This window comes from Nicotiana sylvestris, chromosome 10, assembly GCF_000393655.2.
Source record: "Nicotiana sylvestris chromosome 10, ASM39365v2, whole genome shotgun sequence".
Lineage (NCBI taxonomy): Eukaryota > Viridiplantae > Streptophyta > Magnoliopsida > Solanales > Solanaceae > Nicotiana > Nicotiana sylvestris.
In genome coordinates, this window is record NC_091066.1 from 51,938,656 (window position 1) to 51,959,579 (window position 20,924).

Below are 20,924 nucleotides of genomic sequence, written 5' to 3' on the forward strand. Positions count from 1 at the left end.
ATTATAAACAAAAAGATCATGTTTTCTACCGAGTAAAATGGAAAAAGAAAAATATAGAGAGAAGTTCATGTTACACAACCGTCACATCATTTATTGATCTGCCCGGTAGATCTCAAATTATTTGTAGTATCTCTCTTTATACACCCATTAAAAACCCTTAATTAGAAGGATTTTTTGACTATTTTATCGATATTTATATTTTAAGATATGATCTTTCAATTTTCAAAAACAATTACGGTTAAGAGTAAAGTGAAGAAAAAATAATTGATTATGTCTAAAACTTCTAAAATGATAAATAATTTGATACAACTATATAATTTGAGACGGATGGAGTAATAAATACCAAAACTTGGAAGGGGAAAAACTAAAGACTCCAAAACTTAAAAAGACAAAAACTTGGAGTAGTAAAAACTGCTACACCATTTTTTTCGATCCATTAACCCATGATTACAGCTCAAACAAAACAAAAGAAAATGACTTGGAAATGGAAGTTGCACACAAAGTAATACTGGATCCACCTTCTTTAAATGAAAACTTTCAAAACTTGCCCAGTATCCACCTGCTCATGGAGTTTAGTAAAGAGAAATATTTATACAATTCATCGTCATCATCTTAGTCCCACATCTATATACATATATAGTTTGATAGCATGTATAAGAGTGGGTACTTGAACATCAGCTGGAATATTTGTTCATTATCTAATTTCAACAACGTGATTATATATAGGTAATAATCTATACGGCGACCGGCTTACGGTCTGGCCTGAGGTGGAGCGTCGGATCCTGTTCCGCTTGCCACGGCGGCCATGGCGGCTGAGTTAGTAACTTTTTTCCTAGTTGCAACCTTCGGATACTTCTCTTTCTTTTCATCTTGCTTCATCTGCTTTTCTCTACAGTCTAGGCTGCAGAAAGCACTATCTCCTCTGAAAAAAAAAAAACAACCACAAATAAGTTTATTATAGATTTCAACAAAAAAGAATACAGAAATAACTAGCTAGCTACATATATGTAAAGAGTTCAACCCCTATAAATTGATAGAATAAATTAATTTTATTATCTGATTGCCTAGAAAATAACTACATGTGATAGGCAATAATAAATGAAATTAGTAACATAGAAAACAAGTATAAGTTAAAAATGGCAGCCCAGTGCACTAAGCTCTTGCTATGCGCGAGGTTCAAAGAAGGATTCGATCAGAAGGTGTCTATTGGACGCAGTCTTACACAGCATTTATGCAAGATGCCGTTTCCACGGCTCGAACCTGCGACCTCCTGATCACATATGGTAACAACTTTACCAACTGCGCCAAGGCTCTCCTTCTCAGGGTATATAAGTTAAATCGTATACATCTGTATACCTGTACATGTAGATGTCACGACCAGGGATTAACTGGCGTTTGCAGAGGGAGCAAGCTCTAAGGAAATGGGCAGTTCCAACGAAATCAGCTGATCTTCTGCGAGTCAAGATTAAGCGTTGATCTAGGCCGTTGGAGGGCATTGGGACGGGACCAGTGAAGTTGTAGGGGTTGAGAGGATCAAAGGGCTGATAATTTATAACGGCTACAGAAGGATCGTTTATGTTGAGATCCAAGGTGAATTCTTTCATGCTTGTTGTTCTTTTGATTGGTGGCCTTGGCCTCTTTCCAAGCAACATTTTTTCCTTTTTGTTATGCTTCCCTTTGTTCTCGATCTCCTCTCTTGTTTCTTGGTAGGGTTTTGTTTTGCAGCTTTGCTAGAGATTGGTCATGGTTGAAAAGATAGGTTTATAGAGAGGAGGAAAGAGAGGCTTTTAGAGAGAAGAAGGAAGGGACGGAGTGAGAGTGAGGAAATGTGGGAAGATATAAACTAAGAGCCGGAAAGCTAGGAAAGAATATGGAAAGTTGAATTTATAATCAGTTGCTTATGGAGTAAGTTTAAGTAGATTAACTTAACTTAATATTTTTTAATAAAAATTTAAATATTCAAAAACTATACGAATTATATTATAAGTTTGCAAATTTTCTCATGTCAGTAAAAGTGTAAAAAACTTTTGGACTATCAATGTACTAAAATATGTTGTAACATGTTTGTATTATATCTTATTTTAACTTAATAATCTCAATTATTATGTATTATTGTAGTCAAACAGTTAAAAGTATTTTTTAAGAGACCAGGTAATTTTAAAATTCTGTTACTCTATTTGTACACTGGAGTTAATTAAAGTACTCACATTATTATTAGGAGGCCATGTCAGCAGTTTCTATTTTTTTATGCAATTATTGAGATACCAGCTACCCAGGTATCATCTAGGGAAGGACTTCTCTTTCAACTTAAGATTCTCTCTGTTAAAATGAAATAAAAAAAGAGAATCTATTTAGATGTCAGATATACAAAAAATACTTATTCCCAAATAAGTAGCACTTATTAATTCAGAAAACTAATATAGATAATTTACTTTTTTTAAAACTCTAAGCTTAATATTAATTGTTCTATATTTAAGAGGTACATAAATAGACAAAAATTAGAAAAATTAGAAAAAATAATAAATTAGTCAAATTACTCTTCTTATTAATTTTTTTTTTATGGGCGCGTAAAACCTTATCTTGACAACTTAATGGGAGCGGAGGAAATAATATCTCCTAAAATAATAGAAATGGCAAAATACCTTAAATCACCCCTAAACTTGGCTCAAATTATTAGTATTCTCCCTGAACTATGCTCGGTTTTAATTACCCCCCTCAACTTGGCCTTTTGAGGGTCATTACCCCCTAGACGCTGATGTCGCAAAAGTGTGGGTGCACTTGCCTGCCACGTAGATTTTTCTGTCTATGTGGCATTTTTTTTAAAAAATAAAATATATTTTTTTACCTTTTTAAAAATATTACTTTTTAGATAAAATTTTTCGAATACAATTTATAATAAAACTTGGATAGAACTACATTATTTAGGCTAAATATTTTTATTTGGCCAAAAATAATAAAGTTTTAGTTAATCTTTTTTGAATTTGACCTGAAAATAAAGATTTATACAATTGAAATAAATAGTTAAGGCATCTAAAAAGTTATAAAATATACATAGTTTGAAATTAATTATTTGGCTATAATTTTTTATATAGCTCTAAATTAAGGTGATCTAAATTTTTATTTTTATTTTTACAGATTTTACCTAAAAAAGTAAAAATACACAGTTGAAATAAATAGTCATTGCATCAAAAGAAGAAATAGAAAGAGTGTACATTTGCAAGAAATTACAAGTGCAATTGTACACTCTTTTTATTTCTTCTTTTGACGCAATGACTATTTATTTCAACTGTGTATTTTTTATAACTTTTAAGATGCCTTGACTATTTATTTCAATTGTATAAATCTTTATTTACAGGTCAAATTCAAAAATAGATTAACTAAAACTTTATTATTTTGGCCAAATAAAAATATTTAGCCTAAATAAGGTAGTTATATCCAAGTTTTATTATAAATTTTATTCGAAAAAAAATTATCTAAAAAAGTAATATACTTAAAAAGGTAAAAAAATATTTTATTTTTCAGAAAAATGTCACATAGACAGAAAAATCCTCGTGGCAGACAAGTGCACCTACACCTTTTGACACATCAGCGTCTAGGGGGTAATGGCCCTCAAAAGGCCAAGTTAGGGGGGTAATTAAGACCGGGCATAATTCGGGGAGGATACTAATAATCTGAGCCAAATTTAGGAGTAATTTAAGGTATTTTGCCTAGTAGAAATTGGTCGCAGACGAGGATCTACCTGGATCTACGTAGTTGCACATGAGGACTAGAAAAAGTAGATCAAATCCGTTGCCCATTTTTTGCATTTTAATATCTAAAAAATGAAACGATCGAATAGTTTCTATTAGGCTATCAGTAAATCTAAAACATTACACTCATACATCTATGGATTTATATAATATGACCTCATTCCGTGGGGTACAACGTATATTATATGAACAACAATAACCCAGTATAATCCAATTTAGTGGGGTCTGGGGAGGATAGTATGTACGCAAACCTTACCCCTACCCTGGGGTAGAGAGGCTATTTTCAAATAGACCACCGACATCCTTCCCTCCAAGAGCTTCCCACCTTGCTCTTAGGGGGACTCAAACTCACAACCTCTTGGTTGGAAATAGAGGTTGCTTACCATCAGAGCAACCCCTCTTGTCTTACGTATATTATATGATTCGTTAGAAATCTTAAGTTACTACAAAAGAATAGGTATTCCAATTATACATAGAATCCAAGAAAATAGTGTCATAGGTTCTCCACTTGAACTATAATTAATAGCCTAGCTTCTAAAATAGTTTACTTTGAGAAAGTATTTTTCTTAAAATAGTTTGTGTTTGATTAATTAATTTGAAAAATACTTCTTAGCAGCAATTATTGCATGATCAAACTTTTAAAAAGTGCTTGTAAGTGTAATTTTCTCAAAAGTCTTTTTGGGGAGAAATTACTTTTTTCTGCTCCAGACTTACTTCTGCTTCTACTTAAGAATACTCTTTTTTCTTCTAAAAGCTTTGACCAAACACTTCAACTTTGAAAAAAAGAAGCACTTTTTTTTCTTTACAAAGTGCTTTGGGTTGGAGAAGCTTGATCAAACAAGCAAAAAGTAGGCTTTAAACAATATTTACTTGAACCAGAAAAAAATGAGTGTTTAAACTTGAAAATGAAAAAGAATACTTTAATTATCAATTGTATTTAACCATGAATTTCACCGACCACAAAGGTTGTGATGGGTCGGATAGGAGAGATATCGGTTCATGCCTTGTGTATGAAAAAAATTCTAGGAGAGAGTAGTTCCCTTTTAATAGGCCTTATACGAGCAGATTAGCCGAGCCCAATATAGGTATCAAAGGTAAAATATGTTGTGAAGCTGGATTGGTTGAGTAGATCTGCTGGTGTGATGACTGGTATGATGATCTGATATTATCTATCAGAAACTCAGAGTCCTAGCATATGTCACTGAGAGTTCATTCATGAGTTCTTTTCAGGAGTCTGAACCAAAATGTGGTTCTTTTGGACAAGTAGCACCTTAATAGGTGTAAAAAAAAAGATGACATTTTTATATATAGCGCCCAAATACTGGGCGCTATACATTAACATTAACTGTGCTATTAATGTATAGCGCTCAGTATTTGGGCGCTATATGTAAAAAGCTGATACTAACAGTATAGAGCCCAAATACCCGGCGCTATACATAAAACTTTATGTATAGCGTCCAGTATTTTGGCGCTATATACCTTTTTTCTGGCCCCACCAATAATTCCTAACTTCAATAATTCAAAAGCGTATAGTGCTCACTTTTTGGGCGCTATATATAAAAAAAATTCCCAGCTAGCCATTTCTTATATAAAGAGGTTAGGATTGTATAGAAATTCATTCAAAAGGTGTATAGCGTAGAAATTTCCTGGCTAGCCATTTCCATACTCTTGTTGAAACATTTATTATTGTTAAATTCTCCAGCATTTTTTCGTTATGTCTGAAGAGCGTAGAATAAGAGTTTCATTATATTGGGGGGTGAGGTTGTGATGGAGAATAACTCTGTGGGTTACAGTTTACATGCTCAGTGTCATGTTAAATTGCCACTTACAATGGAGTACGATAAATTGATATTGTTGTTATGCAAAAAAATGAGTGTGAGGAAACGTTCAATGATACTTAAAATAACCGGAAGATATCCGTATTCCGTCACTCCGCAAGGGGTTGCTTTTTACTCGGAGTTTAACATCGACGATGATGAAACTTTGAGTAATTTTCTAAGGACTCCGGATGAATGCTGGGAATTTCTTGTAATCACAATGTTGGAGATGTACGTGAAGGCCGAAGACCTTCCAAAAAATGAGGTTGTGCGTAGTAGAGATAACCCCCCAGTCATCGGGTGGTTATTCTGAAGCATTTTTTGCCGGACAGGTTCCGAATGAAAGGGTTTTCCTTGATTTAAACTTATCATCTCCGGCAAATGAGCAGCGAGAAAATAATTTATACCCTGCTTTCCATAATTCACAAGACGAGTGGTAAACTTCAATTTTCATTTGTGTTAATTATGTATATTTTTGGTGTATTGAATTTGTATTAACGCTCATATATTTAATAGGGGGTACCGGCTGGATATGAATTTTACAAGTGGCCCATCTGGTAGTCATCACCTAATTGAAAACGTCTATCATGGAATTTCATCATATTATGACTTGTAAGTGAAGTGATATAGCCATATAGAAAGCATTTATTAATTCAGTAGCTTATATTTTTGTTGGTTGTGTAGTGAAAACGAGCAAGTTAAACCACCCGTACTCACTCAATTGCCCGAAAACGACATATTACATCGGGATCTGGCATATGCACAGACTGAGGAACAAAACAGTGATTATGATAACAATGCCGATGAATCCGGAGACGAGACACCATTTCCTCGTAAGGATGGTGATGCGCAGGATGAGGAGGAAGGACTTGATTTGAAGAGAGACCCCCTAGACGAAGAGTGTACGAGTCCGAAGTGTCGTTTCATTCAAGGGAGATTCCTTATGAAATACCCGCTTGAAAGCATGATGCTCGACAAAATCAAGGCATATGAGCGGGACAGAAGCCCTCCAAATATGTCGGCCAAACGTGCAATACGCTGGCAGGATACCTATCACCTCATCGTTGTACGGTGTCCAGATGAACTATCAAATAAGTATGCGCAACACTAAGTTAATCTATAACAGGTAAGTTTAGTTAGATATTCACCTGTGCGTCCTCCAGCAGATCCAACACATCCCTGCAGAGGGGGAGATTATGATGGGCATCATACTCTCGTGCAAGAGTACGACGCATAACCCACCTACAGGCTAGAGGGAAATACGGAATTTCTACATTAGCCGGTAGTTGTGGTAGAGGTGGCTGAAACTGTAGAAATCGCTCCCAGGCCCAAACCTAACATACAAAGTTGACGTAAAGTATAAGATTAACTATAACTAGGTAGAATTGTAACTAATTGACATATTATTTGAATATGTTGTCACCTGTAGAAGCGGCAGAAAGCCACCAACGTCTCTCTGTGTGCCGATGTAAGCCCGACACATCTACCTGTACAAATATGAGATGACATCACCACCCCAGCTGTAGATGATTGTATCCTCGAACCGGCCAATATGATGCAGAAAACGGAGGCTCACTAGGTTCCCCGAAGTATTCGGGAACAAGACCCCCTAAGTAAAAGGAGCAACAGCAGCCTCGTATATCGCTGTACATCCACCTCTGCTGACTCGTCGGTGATAGTATGGTGGATCTGCTCCAGGTGGTCTCTAATGGGGACCAACTACATACGACTGGACCCAGACGTTACAGTCTCGTCCTCCAGCCTGAAACCCGTGAGCATGTGCAGCATATCCCAATAAGACTGTCGCGAATAATATCTCATGGTCGTAGGCAGTAAAAATGGCAAGCCATCAGCGGACAGGCCATATAAAATCTCAGCGTCTTGGAGTGTGATGGTGGTCTCGCCGATGGGCAGATGGAAAGTGTGCGTCTCCGGTCGCCACCGCTCAATCAAGGCCGTGATCAAAGCCCAGTCGAGCTATATCCGGCCAATCCTAATAATCATATATAATCGTATCTCCCACAATAGATCCACTCTCCTGGCCCAGAAAGTCTGTGTAAGCAACTGTCCGTCCCATATATACTCGAATGTATGCTGGGGCTGTAGGGCTAATAGATCCAACGTCCGAGGGCTGGGATGTATAGTCGCGTCCATGTCGTCAACTGTAAATTAAAACAACATTAATTGTATTTTATTCTGTATATTAAATATTAATTTTTTGAGATACACAATTTTTAGCATTATACAAAAATTATACTTATGGGTTCCAGGCTCGATATTTGAATCCCAGTAGCACCAAACTATCATTAATAATTATGTGTTTGTTTTATAATTTAAATTCATATTTTTTAATAAGTTAATTGTACAATTATATATATATATATATACACACCTATATATAATTATATATATACCTATGGGTTCGGGGCTCGATATTTTGAGGCTCAGTGGCACCAAACTATCATTAATAATTATGTGTTTGTTTTATAATTTAAATTCATATTTTGTAATAACTTAATTGTACAAATTATTATACAAAAATTATACCTTCGGGTTTCGGGCTCGATATTTTGAGGCCCAGTGGCACCAAACTATCATTAATAATTATGTGTTTGTTTTATAATTTAAATTCATATTTTTTAATAACTTAATTGTACAAATTATATATATATATACATACATACATACCTATGGGTTCCGGGCTCGATATTTTGAGGCCCAGTGGCACCAAATTAACATTAATAATTATATATGTTGATACAGTTATTAACTTAATTGTACAAAATTTGCATTTTCAACTACCAGTATAAGATACTTAAACAAAAGGAATTCTAAGCTAAAATACTACACATTACTACGCTACATGGCTCTAAATTTTACTATGCTAAAAAGGTCTAGATTTTACTACGCTAAAAAAATAATCTAAACTAAACATAAACAACAAATAAATTTAATTGCAAATAAAACACAAAACGGCATGAAAACATATATATATAAATCAGGATATTAACAAACAAATTTATTTGACAAATTTATATTTTTTTTATAAAATACTAATATTAAATTCGGATAAATTTAACATACTAGTTTCGAAAAAAAAAACCGAAATAGAACACATACAAATCAAATAATATGCATTATTATAAAAGTTTCAACTTAAAATAAATCGAAATACCTCGATTTAGAATTTTCGGAAAGCAAATAGATTAAAATTTTGACTCCGGAAGTGTGAATCAACAATAATACGAAGTTCTACTCGAATGTGGGACCTACGTTCTTCACCTTTTATGTGACGGGGGACCCAAATTTTTTTTTTTAAAATGATGGGGCAGCGAGTATGGAAGTGGGGGACCAAGAAGAAGAATATGTAAAATATTGAGGAAGAAGAAGCAGAATCGTCCTCTTGAAGAAGACGGCTCGATTTTTAAAAAATATGTATAGCATCGGGTATTTGGGTCCTATACTGTTAGTGTCAGCTTTTTATATATAGCGCCCAAATACTGGACGCTATACATTAACGGCATAATTAACGTTAATGTATAGCGCCCAGTATTTGAGCGTTATATATAAAAATGTCATTTTTTTTTATACCTATTAAGATGTTACTTGTCCAAAAGAATCCCATTTTGGTTCGGGACTCTTCTTTTCAGACCCCACACCTCTCAGCTCCTGTCTCCATAACTGTTTCTTTATTATGCATCGAAAATATCGTTCTCGTTCAATTTTATCATAAACCTTTAGCCTGAACAACATATAGGATTTCTTCATTTTGCTTAATTATTTTCACTAACAATTCTTTAACTTTTCTGGTTTGCCCAACTGTCCAAGTTTTGTTATTTCTTTGGATTGCGCCTTGTAAAATGTCAGTACGTACTAACACAAAGAAGAGCATTGATGAACACAGGGGCCTCAACACCCTTTATTAAGCACAGCAAAAACTATACTAAGATGACACCAATTGTACAACAACAGCAATAACAACAACAATAAAGTATAATCCCACTAGTGGGGTTTGGGAAGGGTAGTATGTACGCAAACCTTACTTCTACCATGGGTAGTGAGGCTCTTTTCAAATAGACCATTGACATCCTTCCCTCCAATGACACAAATTGTAATAAATACAAAAGAAATATTACTCCCTTTGTTTCAATTTAGATGATACATTTTTCTTATCCAGAGTCCACTTGACTAAACGTTGAAGCTAAATTAAATTAGTTCAACTTAGTATTTTAAAATTAAAATTTAGATATACAAAAACTACACAAAAAGTAGTACTCATAAATTACAATTTTTCTCATGTCAATGTGATAACAAAATACTCCATATTTTAAAATGTTGGTCAAACTTCAGCAATTTAACTCTCGATAAGCAAAATATATCATCTAAATTGAAACGGAGGGACTTCTCCTTTTCTAATTTATATGATGCTTTTTTTATTATCGAGATTTATATTTCTTAATTTCAATCATGTACTTGAACATAATTACTCGGTATACTTTTACTTGTTCATTGAGAAAAAGTTCCCAAGTATCTAATACCATCAACATCTGTATGACTCAACCAGCATCTAGAATAAAAAGAGGAATGAAGTTGTATGGTGGACCTTCCTTAAGACGTCATAGATTCTTTCTCAATATGATAAAGTTACCCTACGATCTAATTGTCCACAACGTCATGAAAACAATTCCTTAATTTCATGACCACACCTGTCACGACCCGAAATTTTCATTATCGGGATCGTGACGACGCCTAACATTTTACTTGCTAAATAAACTAATGTTAGAATAATTTTAAACAATTTTTAACAAATCAAATTAACTTATGCCAATTAAACTGAAATAACTATAATAGAACTAAAATAAAGTGCGAAAAGTCATAATAACAAAAATATCTAAAAACAACCCAGAACTGGTATCTATAGTGCACGAGCAACTAGAATAATACACATAATGGTCTGAATGAAAGTAAATTGTCTGAAAAGAAGTAAAAAATCTAGGATAAAGTAGAAGGGGATCTCAGGGTTGCGAACGCTGAGCAGTTGTACCTTAAGTCTCTGTCAAATGTCTGATCCGACCTATCTATTGACCACCACTGGGACCGACTCTAAAGTCTGCACAAGAAATGCAGAGTGTAGTATGAGTACAACCGACACATGTACTCTGTAAGTGCCGAGCCTAACCTCGATGAAATAATGACGAGGCTAAGGTAGGTCACTTACAATAACCTGTACACAGTATGCTAATAATGACATGAAAAGAAAATACAGGAAAATAAGACAACTAATGATCATAATCTCAATCCTTGAAAAACAGTAAAACCGGAAATACCAATCTTCAGAACTTCGTATGAAAACACCGAAAAACCAACATAATACAATAAGGAGTACAAAACATACAAACCGTTGCGATGCGCATCCCGATCCCACCATATGATCAAAGCCAATATCATAATTCTCCCTTATTTCACCATATCAATACTTTCTTATTTCACCTGTTGCGGCGTGCAACCCGATCCAATCATATAAACATAGTAAATATCATAATCCTCCCTTATTTCACCATATCGATCCTTCCTTATTCCACCTGTTGCGGCGTGCAAACCGATCCCCTATAACAATAAACATGATAAATTCCACAACTCAATTGACAAGAAGCTCTACGAATAAGGAATATAAAGCAAAGCCATAAAGGAAATTTCATACTGAATCAAGAGGTTCAACAATTTATACTAAGCGACAAGACAAGCCGAATATATTACAGTTAAAGTATACAAGTAAGGTAATTAGGGCAAGTAGCAATTAAATGATGGAATCAGGGAGAAACTAACATTTTTAATGCGAGGATAATAAATGACAGGTAGCAAGTTAAGGCATAGGAAGCAATTAAGGCATGTAACAATCAAGACACGGAATAATATAATTAATAAAATATGGGTAGACATGAAAACAAGTAATTGACAGTGTATCTACACTCGTCACCTCGCATATACGCCGCTATACGTGAAATTCACATAGCACGTAGCTCAAGGGTTCCTATTCCCTCAAATCAAGGTTAGACCCAATACTTAGCTCACTCCGCAATCAACTCAAAAGTCAACCACGGCCTTGCCTTTCGAACAAGCCTCCAAACCAACCAAATCTAGAAAATATTTGACCAAACGATTCAAAATAAGCTGTAGAAACTACTCACGAATGAAAGAGGTTCAATTTAGATCATTATTGAAAAAGTCAACAAAAGTCAAACCCGGGTTCGCTTGGTCAAAACCCGAGATTCAGACCAAAATCATATTACACATTCACCCCCGAGCCCGATTATGTAATTAGTTTCGATGTCCAACCTCAATTCGAGGTCTAAATCCCAAATTTACAAAAATCCCTAATTCTACCCAAACTCCTAATTTCTACCATGAAAATCCTAGATTTAATGTTGAAAACTTATGAAAAGTAATAGGTAATTGAAAAGAAATATATTGAGGTTGCTTACCAAGGAATTTAGGAAGAAAATCTCTTAGAAAAATCACCTTTAGGGTGTTTAGGGTTGAGAGTTTGAAAGATATGAGCTAAATCCCGTTTTCCCTCTCTTTTACCCGGTTGCAGTTATCACAATTGCGATAGATAGTTCGCAATTGCGATGATCGCAAAAGAGATCAACCCCTCGCAAATGCAAAGAAGTTCCTAATCATGTTGTCATCACAAATGTGATAATTTTGTCGCAAATACGAACCCAAGCCGTCCGCAAATGCGAAGTATACTTCACAAATGCGGGAAAAAAAGCACCTAAGTAGACAGTGGTCCGCATTGTAGATTTATCTTGCAAGGTTGGGTGAAGGTTGTAGATTTATCTTACAAGGTGCTTGCACCATTCGACCAAGAGGGTTTCAATATTCTCTATATAGTACGAAGAATTGTTTAACTTTATTTCTAAGTCAAATTAGAACCTGATAAAAATCACGATGCACAAAACTAAAACTAAGATAGAATTATCGTTTGGAATTATAGAATGCAAAATGGACGTATTCATAGTTTTAGTTTGCGAAATTCAAAATTCAGAAAATAATTTAGGACACAAATTAATTAAGGTGCGCACACACGCACACATCTAGGAAGATTTAGGGGTTGACAAAGTTGAGTTGATTTGTCTGGTCTTGCTTGCAACAATCAATATTAATGGCAATTTGGAGCTTTTAAGGAGTGGTCCTGTGTTAGATTCTTTATGGTATGATTTATGAGAACAGCTTTTGTAAAGCAATATTGTCTGCATTCGGAATTGCCTTCCCTTTCTCAAAGAAAAAAAAAAAAAGGACATGAATGATGAACTAATTGATGGCACTAGTGGACGTTGCCCAAAGAAAAAGTCAAGAATAAAGTTGCTATATAAGAGGTCAAAATGTTAGTATTGAAGACTTAGACAACAAGACAATAAAAATATGAATGTTTCTTTAGATGATTCTAAAAAAGAAAATAGCCTAGAATAAATAGGGTAATAAGCTCTAACTAATAATTCCATAGAAAGGTAAGATATAGATCTACAATTTTTGTGAAGATGAAAATATTAATTCTTGCATGTGTTTGCCGGTCTACATTTATCAATACACTATATTAAAAGCACGCAACCTCTTAGTGAAATGTTGTTCACCTGTTTTACCCTTTTAAAATAGTTTTCTTATGAGACAAAATTATAATTTAAGTTACTTTCCTAATATTTGAAATATTTAAATCCCCTAAAACTGGTTATTAAGTATTTCTTTATTGAACTACATAAGAAGTCCTAAATTTTAGACATGTAGCTACAACAACAACCAATAGAATCCCACTAGTAGGGTTTGTGGAGGGTAGAGTATACGCAGACCTTACCCCTACCCTAGAGGGGTAGAGAGGCCATTTCCGGGAGACCCTCGGCTCAGAGATGATAGATCAGTAATAACAACAGAAACCACAAAAATAATATCAACAACGTGAGAGACATCAAATAAATAGGAACGCAATAATACAAATACTATGCAAAAGTGTGAAACACAACATAAACCGCTAGCAGTCCTAGACAAAACATTATCAGACTAGACGGTACAAAGAGGAGAAACGGTCAACTACCCCTTAACCAACAAGCCTAATGCTCGACCTCCACTCCTTCCTACAAGAGCCATGTCCTCGGAAATCTGGAGTCATGTCATGTCCTTCCTGATCACCTCGCCCCATTACTTCTTAGGACGCCCTCTACCTCTTATCGTACCTACCATAGCCAACCGCTCATACCTCCTAACTGGGGCATCTAGGCTTTTCCTCCACACGTACCCGAACCATCTAAGCCGCGCTTTTGTAAGTGTGGATTTTGACCACTTATTAGTTCCTTTTTACTTTTGTTTTAGTCCGAAAATATTGATTTATGTTTCCAAAACTAATGAAAGTGTGCAAATTGAAGGAATGTTAGAGATTTTGGCTCTTATGAAGAAATCTGACTAAAAAAGGAGTGTTCCGACTCACAAGGCAAGAAGGGGCACAACACACAAGAAGTGTGGTCTGCGGCTGCAGAACTGGTGAAGAAGCCCAGCAATACTTTAAGTAGAAGTACGGACCGTACATGAATTGTGTGTCCGCAGAACATGATCCGTACTGAAAAGAATTTAAAAAGTTCAGAGAGTGTGCAAAATACCAAGACTGAAGCCTTGCCAGAAGTGCGGACCGCACAAAAATTGTGCGGCCGCAGAAGCTGAATTGCAACCGCAAAACTAAATTGTGCAGTTGCAGAATCTAATTCCCTGCAAGCTGAAGAAATATGTGGACCACACATGTAATTGTGCGGCCACAAAATCTTCCGAGGGGCATTTTTATCCGCGAATTTAAGCCATTAAATAGACAGGAATCACATTTTTAGGTCAAGTTTTAAAGTTCAAACATCCATGAATTGATATATTGAGGAGGAATAAGGGTGAATTGATATTGTACGGTGAGATTGGGTTGCACGCCGCAACAGGAGGAATAAGGGTGATATATTGAGGAGGAATAAGGGTGAATTGATATTGTATTGTGGGATCGAGTTGCACGCCGCAATAGGAGGAATAAGGGTGGTATATTGCAGAGGAATAAGGATGAATTGATATTATATGGTGGGATCAGTTTGCGCGCCACAATATATTATGTTTATTATTATGATAATGATATTGTACGATGGGATCGGGTTGCACGCTGCAACAGAAGGAATAATGATGATATATTGAGGAGGAATAAGGGTGAATTGATATTATATGGTGGGATCGGGTTGCGTGCCGCAACATATCTTGTATGTTGGTATCTCCTGCTTTACTGTATTGACTTTAGTTCCTTTGTGCAAGACTTTGATAATTTATATTTCTGGTCTTCACTTAGCTTTGAGGATCGAGTTATGCCATTGACTTATTGACTTGCCATCATTTCCTGAGTTCTTTTCCTAATACTATTATTCAAGTGAATTAATTTTTAAAGTAAAATTTACTACATTGAGTCATTTCCTCCTGCCCTTTTAAGTGGTTAGTAATATAGTGATTTAAAATAAAGGAATTAATATCATGCTAGCTTATATGGCTTTTAAATTGGAACTCGCCATATATATATTCAATATTACAAATTCTAATAATTTTTATATGTTATTTCAATTGGTTTCTCAACTATATTTTCTTAACCCGTCTGAGGTGTATTTTACTTAAAAAGGAATTGCTATTAAGTTTTAATTTAATAAATCCTATATTAAAGGCAATAGCTTATTCGATGTTGTATTTCTTTTTATTATTATTATTATTATTATTATTATTATTATTATTATTTAAAAGGGTATTTTCTTCACTCAAATAATTTCTAAAAATAGCTTCATCTTTTCTCGTTGATTTCCTATTGGGTCTAGAAACTGTAAAACTACTTTATGTACATAAATGGAACTTCTTGAATATTTTAAATTTGCGTTTGTTACAGATATTATGTACTGAATAGCACGTGGATGCTGTCGTGCAAAGTGAGGTGGAAATATGTGGGCACCGGGTGCCATGTGTGTTAAAGGTTTGGAAGTTATGAATTTTGATATAAGGTTACGAGTATCAGGATGATTGGAATTTGTGTATTAGAAGCGATGCGATTGGTTGAGTTAATATTGCTTTTCCTTATTTGATCACATTTTACTTGTCTGTATCTCAACGGTGTTGGTGTGTAATTACCTGATTATTTTCATTACCATCCGTGTTTTCCTCTTATCGTCTCTATTGTTGTAATTTGATTTCTCACTGTTATTGGAATTACCTTGTTATCTTTATCCTGTTAGTTTATTATCATATCTTGTTCAATTTATTAGACCAGTAGGTTTCTTGACTGTTCCTCGTCACTATTCTACCGAGGTTAGTCTTGATACTTATTGGACACCGCTGTGGTGTGCTCATACTACACTTCTGTACATTTTTGTATAGATCCGAGTATGTGATCGTTAGTAGCTGTGCGGATCGTCATTGTGGAGACTCAAGTATACCTGATGCTGCATTCGCAGGCCTCAGAGTCACCTTCTATTGTATTTATTTCTAATGTTTCCTTTTGTTCTGGAATAGTGATGTATTCAATATGTATAACTACTCCTAGAAAAGCTTATGACTTGTACTACCAGTTTTGGAATTATAAATTGTTTAGAGATATCTAATTCGAAGTTAGTGAATATTATTATTATTTCTGTTAATGTTAGGCTTACCTAGTTTTAGAGACTAGGTGCCATCACGACTTCTTCGGAGAGATTTTGGGTTGTGACAAGTTGGTATCAGAGCTCTAGGTTCATAGGTGCTACGAGTCATAAGTAGGTTTAGTGGAGTTTTGTGGATTGGTACAGAGACATATGTACTTATCTTCGAGAGGCTACGGAAACTATTAGGAAATTACACCTCTTTCATTCCTTATCGTGCAACATTGATTCAGCTCGAAGCATATGTCTTATGTTCCTTTACATCAATTCACGTATGATATTGCACTCTCGGTGTCCGCTATGCGCCAGTGGTTCATGATGCTATAGACGGGCTACGAGGGAACTAGAGATGCTCAAACATTTTCTCCATGTGTTGTCCAGACTGAAGATGCAGAGGTATTGAGAGACTATTCAGTTGTTCACATGGAGGTGCATCGGGTTCTGACATCTGGTTGATCTGTACAAGCTTGGGAATGTTTAATTGGTTGACTAGTTGTCGAGATTGTAGCAGGGTCACGAAGTGGATGTTGATTGAGGATAGTTGGTGGTATTGGAGACTATATGGTTTGTATGAGATTTCTGCTCAGTGAAAGGTACATGTTATTATTCAAGGCATGGAAGGAAACGGGTTTGATTGTCACGAGAATGGACGTGCGCTTAGTAGATGACTTGGAGTACCTTGTGATTGGGGTTGTGCGAGCTGTGAAAGTTAGTTTTGAGAACCATCAGATATTATTTTCTATGGCTTCGCACCAAGTGGGGGAGTCCACTAGCAGCATTCAGGTTGCAGAGTCAGATTTACAACAGTTTTGGCCTGAGTATCAAGGAAAGTTGGAGAAACAACTTCAGATTTACAGAAGGTCTATTCAGCGTGGGCATCTTGGTTGCGGCAGTACGGGGTGCTTCAGAGAAATGCGGTGGATTATGAGCTTTTGGGCTACGTGGTTCATTCTAGGATTATCTATACTTGGGCTTTGATTGGAACCATTGCACATGGACGGGGAAGAAGTATTACCCTAGAGGAAAGACAAGGAATATCCGAAGAAATGGGTCAGCTATGTGGTGTTTGGTCAGCATAGCAATGGAAGTAATTGGTCCTTTTGAATGAGGATTCTCTACAGGCATTTGTGGCAGTACTCTTAGATTGGACAGTTTGTGTGACTCGGTTGAGTTGGAAAGGTACAGTCCTGATGTCTTAGTTGCATGCAGGCGGATCCCAGAGAGTTATCGATGGTTTTGGCAACAGCTTGAGTCGGCTAGCTACTATGGGCATAAGGAATATGTTGTACATTATGGTTTTTTCCCAGATGGGTATTAGAAATTAATAGAGTGTTGGAATTGTTGGATATCATATGTGGAGAGCGTGCATTTTAGGAAGGAACCTTGAGTTTTTGGTTGCGGGTGCATGACTAATGGCATGGTGATTACTGGGTTTTGAGGTTTTTGCGGTTCATGTTTTGTTACGTGGCTAGAAATTCTATATGGGTGCTTCAGCAGGATGATGGGGTGTGAATGGTATATCAGCCATTTGATTTATGTAGTTGAGTCGGGTATGGAAATTTTGGTATTCTTGAGGTTTTGGGGCTAGATGCCCCCATATGCGGGCTATTTCTTGCTGCGGATTGTGAAGGCATGTTGAGACTGGGATAACTGATAGCATACATCATCGATAGGTTGCTATGGGCTTTAGAAGGATATTTACCTATTTGGAAATGATCAGGATGTGGGTTGGGGGCTATTTGGAAGCTCAACGAGAATATGTATTTTGTATCAGGTCAAGCTTGGGTGCTCTTATGAGATTGTCATCGCGGATATGTTAGCATGCAGAATGGATATTATTTGTGCCATTGGCCTATGTTATGTGCTACTCTTTTATGTTGTGTTAGGCTGTGAGGTTGTATGATTATTCTCCACGCATGTTGTAATTCTGTTCAGGCCTTATAGCGATGTGGGCGGGATGTCCCTCGTGATGTTGATTCGCTCATTGCACCTTAGTTGTGCTTGCTTTCTTCCATGTTTATTTATTTTTATTCATTTTACCACAATTTTACTTATGCACTCCGTTGTGCTTGATATCAATATTCATGAGATTAGTGAACCCAAGCACTTTGGCTTGATGAGTATTTTGGGAGCGGACTGCACGCCGCAGCGGATGTTATATGGGATACCCTTTCCTTGTGTTTATTTGGTGTTTTACTTTCCCTCTGTGGGACGATTTAATGAAAACTGTACTTTTATTGTTAAACATGTTGTACTTGTTAGATTATCCTTATACCTTGCTTTTATTCTATTTGTACTACATAATTGAGTTATTGATGGGTTGGTGCGAGCTGTGTGGTGTAAGAATCTGTGTGGTTCCGTGATGAGTTGTTCATTGGGATGCTTGTATTGGCTGAGATGAGGTTTTTAGACTTGAGATTAGCACTATCGTATTGGGGGTGAGGAGTATTTGGAAGTTTGAGGCTGTTTCTGCTAAGATTTGGGCAATGGCCCTTGACGGGTGAGAAAGCTTCTTGACTTGTTGACTTCATGGGTGGCTATGAGTTCTCGCATGTTTCTTTATCATGGGCAGCGTTATGGAGGTCCGGAACAAGGTTATATTCAATGTGAAGAGTATTACTGGCATCTAGGATGCTATTTGGGCAGTCATGATGGTCAGAAGTTATTACTACGGGCATTTGAGTTGTGTGGAACATCATGTGATTGTACCCTAGGTTGGAATTATGGCTCGATTCGGCTTGTTCAAGTTTATACAGTGAGATCATGCGAGATTCGGGTCCTATGATAAATTTCAGATGTTGAGATTTGGGTTTTGTCCTAAGGTTATGGACAAAGGATGAAGTGAGACCTTTAGTTAAATTGCGTTGTCAGTCCTACATAGATTTGGGTGATGGGGAATCACCCTCGGGTGTATGCATGGTGAGCTCATGCAGTGGTTCGGTGGCTTTGGAACGACTCTGGGCACGTTCGAGGACGAACGTATGTTTAAGTGGGGAAGGATGTAAAGACCCGACTGGTCGTTTTGAGCAATTGTGTCTGGTTTGAGAGTTTAAGGTCATGATCAGCTTCATATTATGTGTATCGACTTGCGTGCATGGTTGAATTCAATTTTTGGATGATTTGGAGTAGTATTGGAAGAATGAATCTAGTTTTGGAAGCTTTAGCGGTAAGAATTTAATCGGAATTTGACTTTTGAGTGAACGGCTACAGAATGAGTTTTGGATGATGTGAACAACTTCGTATGGTGATTTTGGACTTAGGCGTGCGTTCGGTTTCGGATTTGGAGGCCCGTAGGGTAATTTGAGGCATTTCGGCGAAAGTTGGAAAATGGAGAAGTTTGACCCATAGTTGACATAGCAGGATCGGAATGCGATTTCAAGAGTTGGAAAAACTCGGTTATGTCATTTGGGACTTGTTTGCAAAATTTGGCATCATTCCTGGTTTGTTTGATTGGTTTCGGCACGAGTTTTCGAAGTTGGAAGATTTGGAAGTTCATAGTTCGATTCATGGCGCGGTTTGCATTTTTGGCATTTTTTTGATATGATTTGAGACCCCGAGCGAGTCCGTGTTAGGTTATAGAACTTTCTCGTGTGTTTAGATGGGGTCTCGGGGGCCTCAGGTGTGTTCCGGGTGGGCTACAGGTCAATTCCTTCTATATTTGAACTGTTGTTTCTGATTTTTGGTGTTCTTCTTTGTGATCGCGAATAGCCTTTTGCATTCGCGAAGTGTTGTTGCTGGCTACCTCGAAATCCTTCTTCATGTTCGCATTCAACATCTTGCGTTCGCGAAGGTCTGTCTTTTCCCTCATCGCATTCGCGTTCCTTCCACGCGTTGGCGTAGTTATGCCTTTTCCCTCTTCGTGTTCGCGTACTAATTCATGCGTTCACGAAGAGCAGTCGTTGGGCCATCAGACTTTTCTTCTTCACATTTGCGAACGTGTTGTCGCGTTCCCGAAGCACATCTAGGCAGCCCTCATCTTTCCTTCTTCGTGAATGTGAATATCCTTCTGTGTTCGCGATGCTTTAGCATCTAGGCAGAATAAATAGTACTCTATTCTGAGGGTTTGCTATTTTCACCATTTTTGGAGTTCTAGAGCTCGGTTTTGAGCGATTCTTTGTGGATTTTTCAAGAAAAATGATTGGGTAAGTGTTCTTCACCTAGAATTGATTATATTCCACAATTTTATCTTTATTTTTATCATTTAAATTGTGTTTTGGGTTGAGGAAAATGTTGGTTTTGAATAAAAATTTTGAAATGCAAAATCATGATTTAAGGAATGAAATGGTATCAGAATTTGATAATTTTGGTATGGTTGAACTCATATTGGAATGAGTGTTCGAATTTTATAAAATTTGGGTTCCGAGGTGCGGGCCGGGGGGTCGACTTTTGGATCAATTTTTACAATTTGATAAAAATTGAGGCTTTATGATCCGGAATAGTTTCTTATGTGTTCTATTTGTGCTTTGAAGTTATTTTGGTTAGATTTGAGCCGTCCGGAGGTCATTCCACCCGAGAAGTTCACTTTCGAGTACCAATCTGTCTTCTTTGAGGTAAGTATCTTGCCTAACCTTGTGTGGGAGACTTCCCCTTAGGATTTGAGTCCTCCATGCTAAGTGTAGTCCATGCACGCGAGGTGACGAGTGCGTGCTCGATCTTATTTGTGGAAAATTAGC

General features: G+C 36.5%; 1 protein-coding gene across 1 annotated transcript; it reads right to left on the reverse strand.

Moving 5' to 3' along the window:
* Window positions 1-380: 380 nt before the first annotated feature.
* LOC104249283 (FCS-Like Zinc finger 6-like) lies at window positions 381-1,865 on the reverse strand. The gene is made up of 2 exons (XM_009805676.2): window positions 1,357-1,865; window positions 381-922 (listed from the first exon to the last, which is right to left on the reverse strand). The coding sequence occupies exons 1-2, from the start codon at window positions 1,650-1,652 to the stop codon at window positions 751-753; spliced, it is 468 nt and encodes a 155-aa protein (XP_009803978.1). The 5' UTR covers window positions 1,653-1,865; the 3' UTR covers window positions 381-750.
* Between the last annotated feature and the right edge of the window lie 19,059 nt (window positions 1,866-20,924).

Coding starts and splice junctions, on each gene's coding strand:
- LOC104249283 (XM_009805676.2), bottom strand. CDS start 1,652: ATGTTGCTTGGAAAGAGGCCAAGGCCACCAATCAAAAGAACAACAAGC. Junction 923..1,356: donor CGTGACATCTACATGTACAG/GTATACAGATGT, acceptor TTTTTTTTTCAG/AGGAGATAGTGCTTTCTGCA.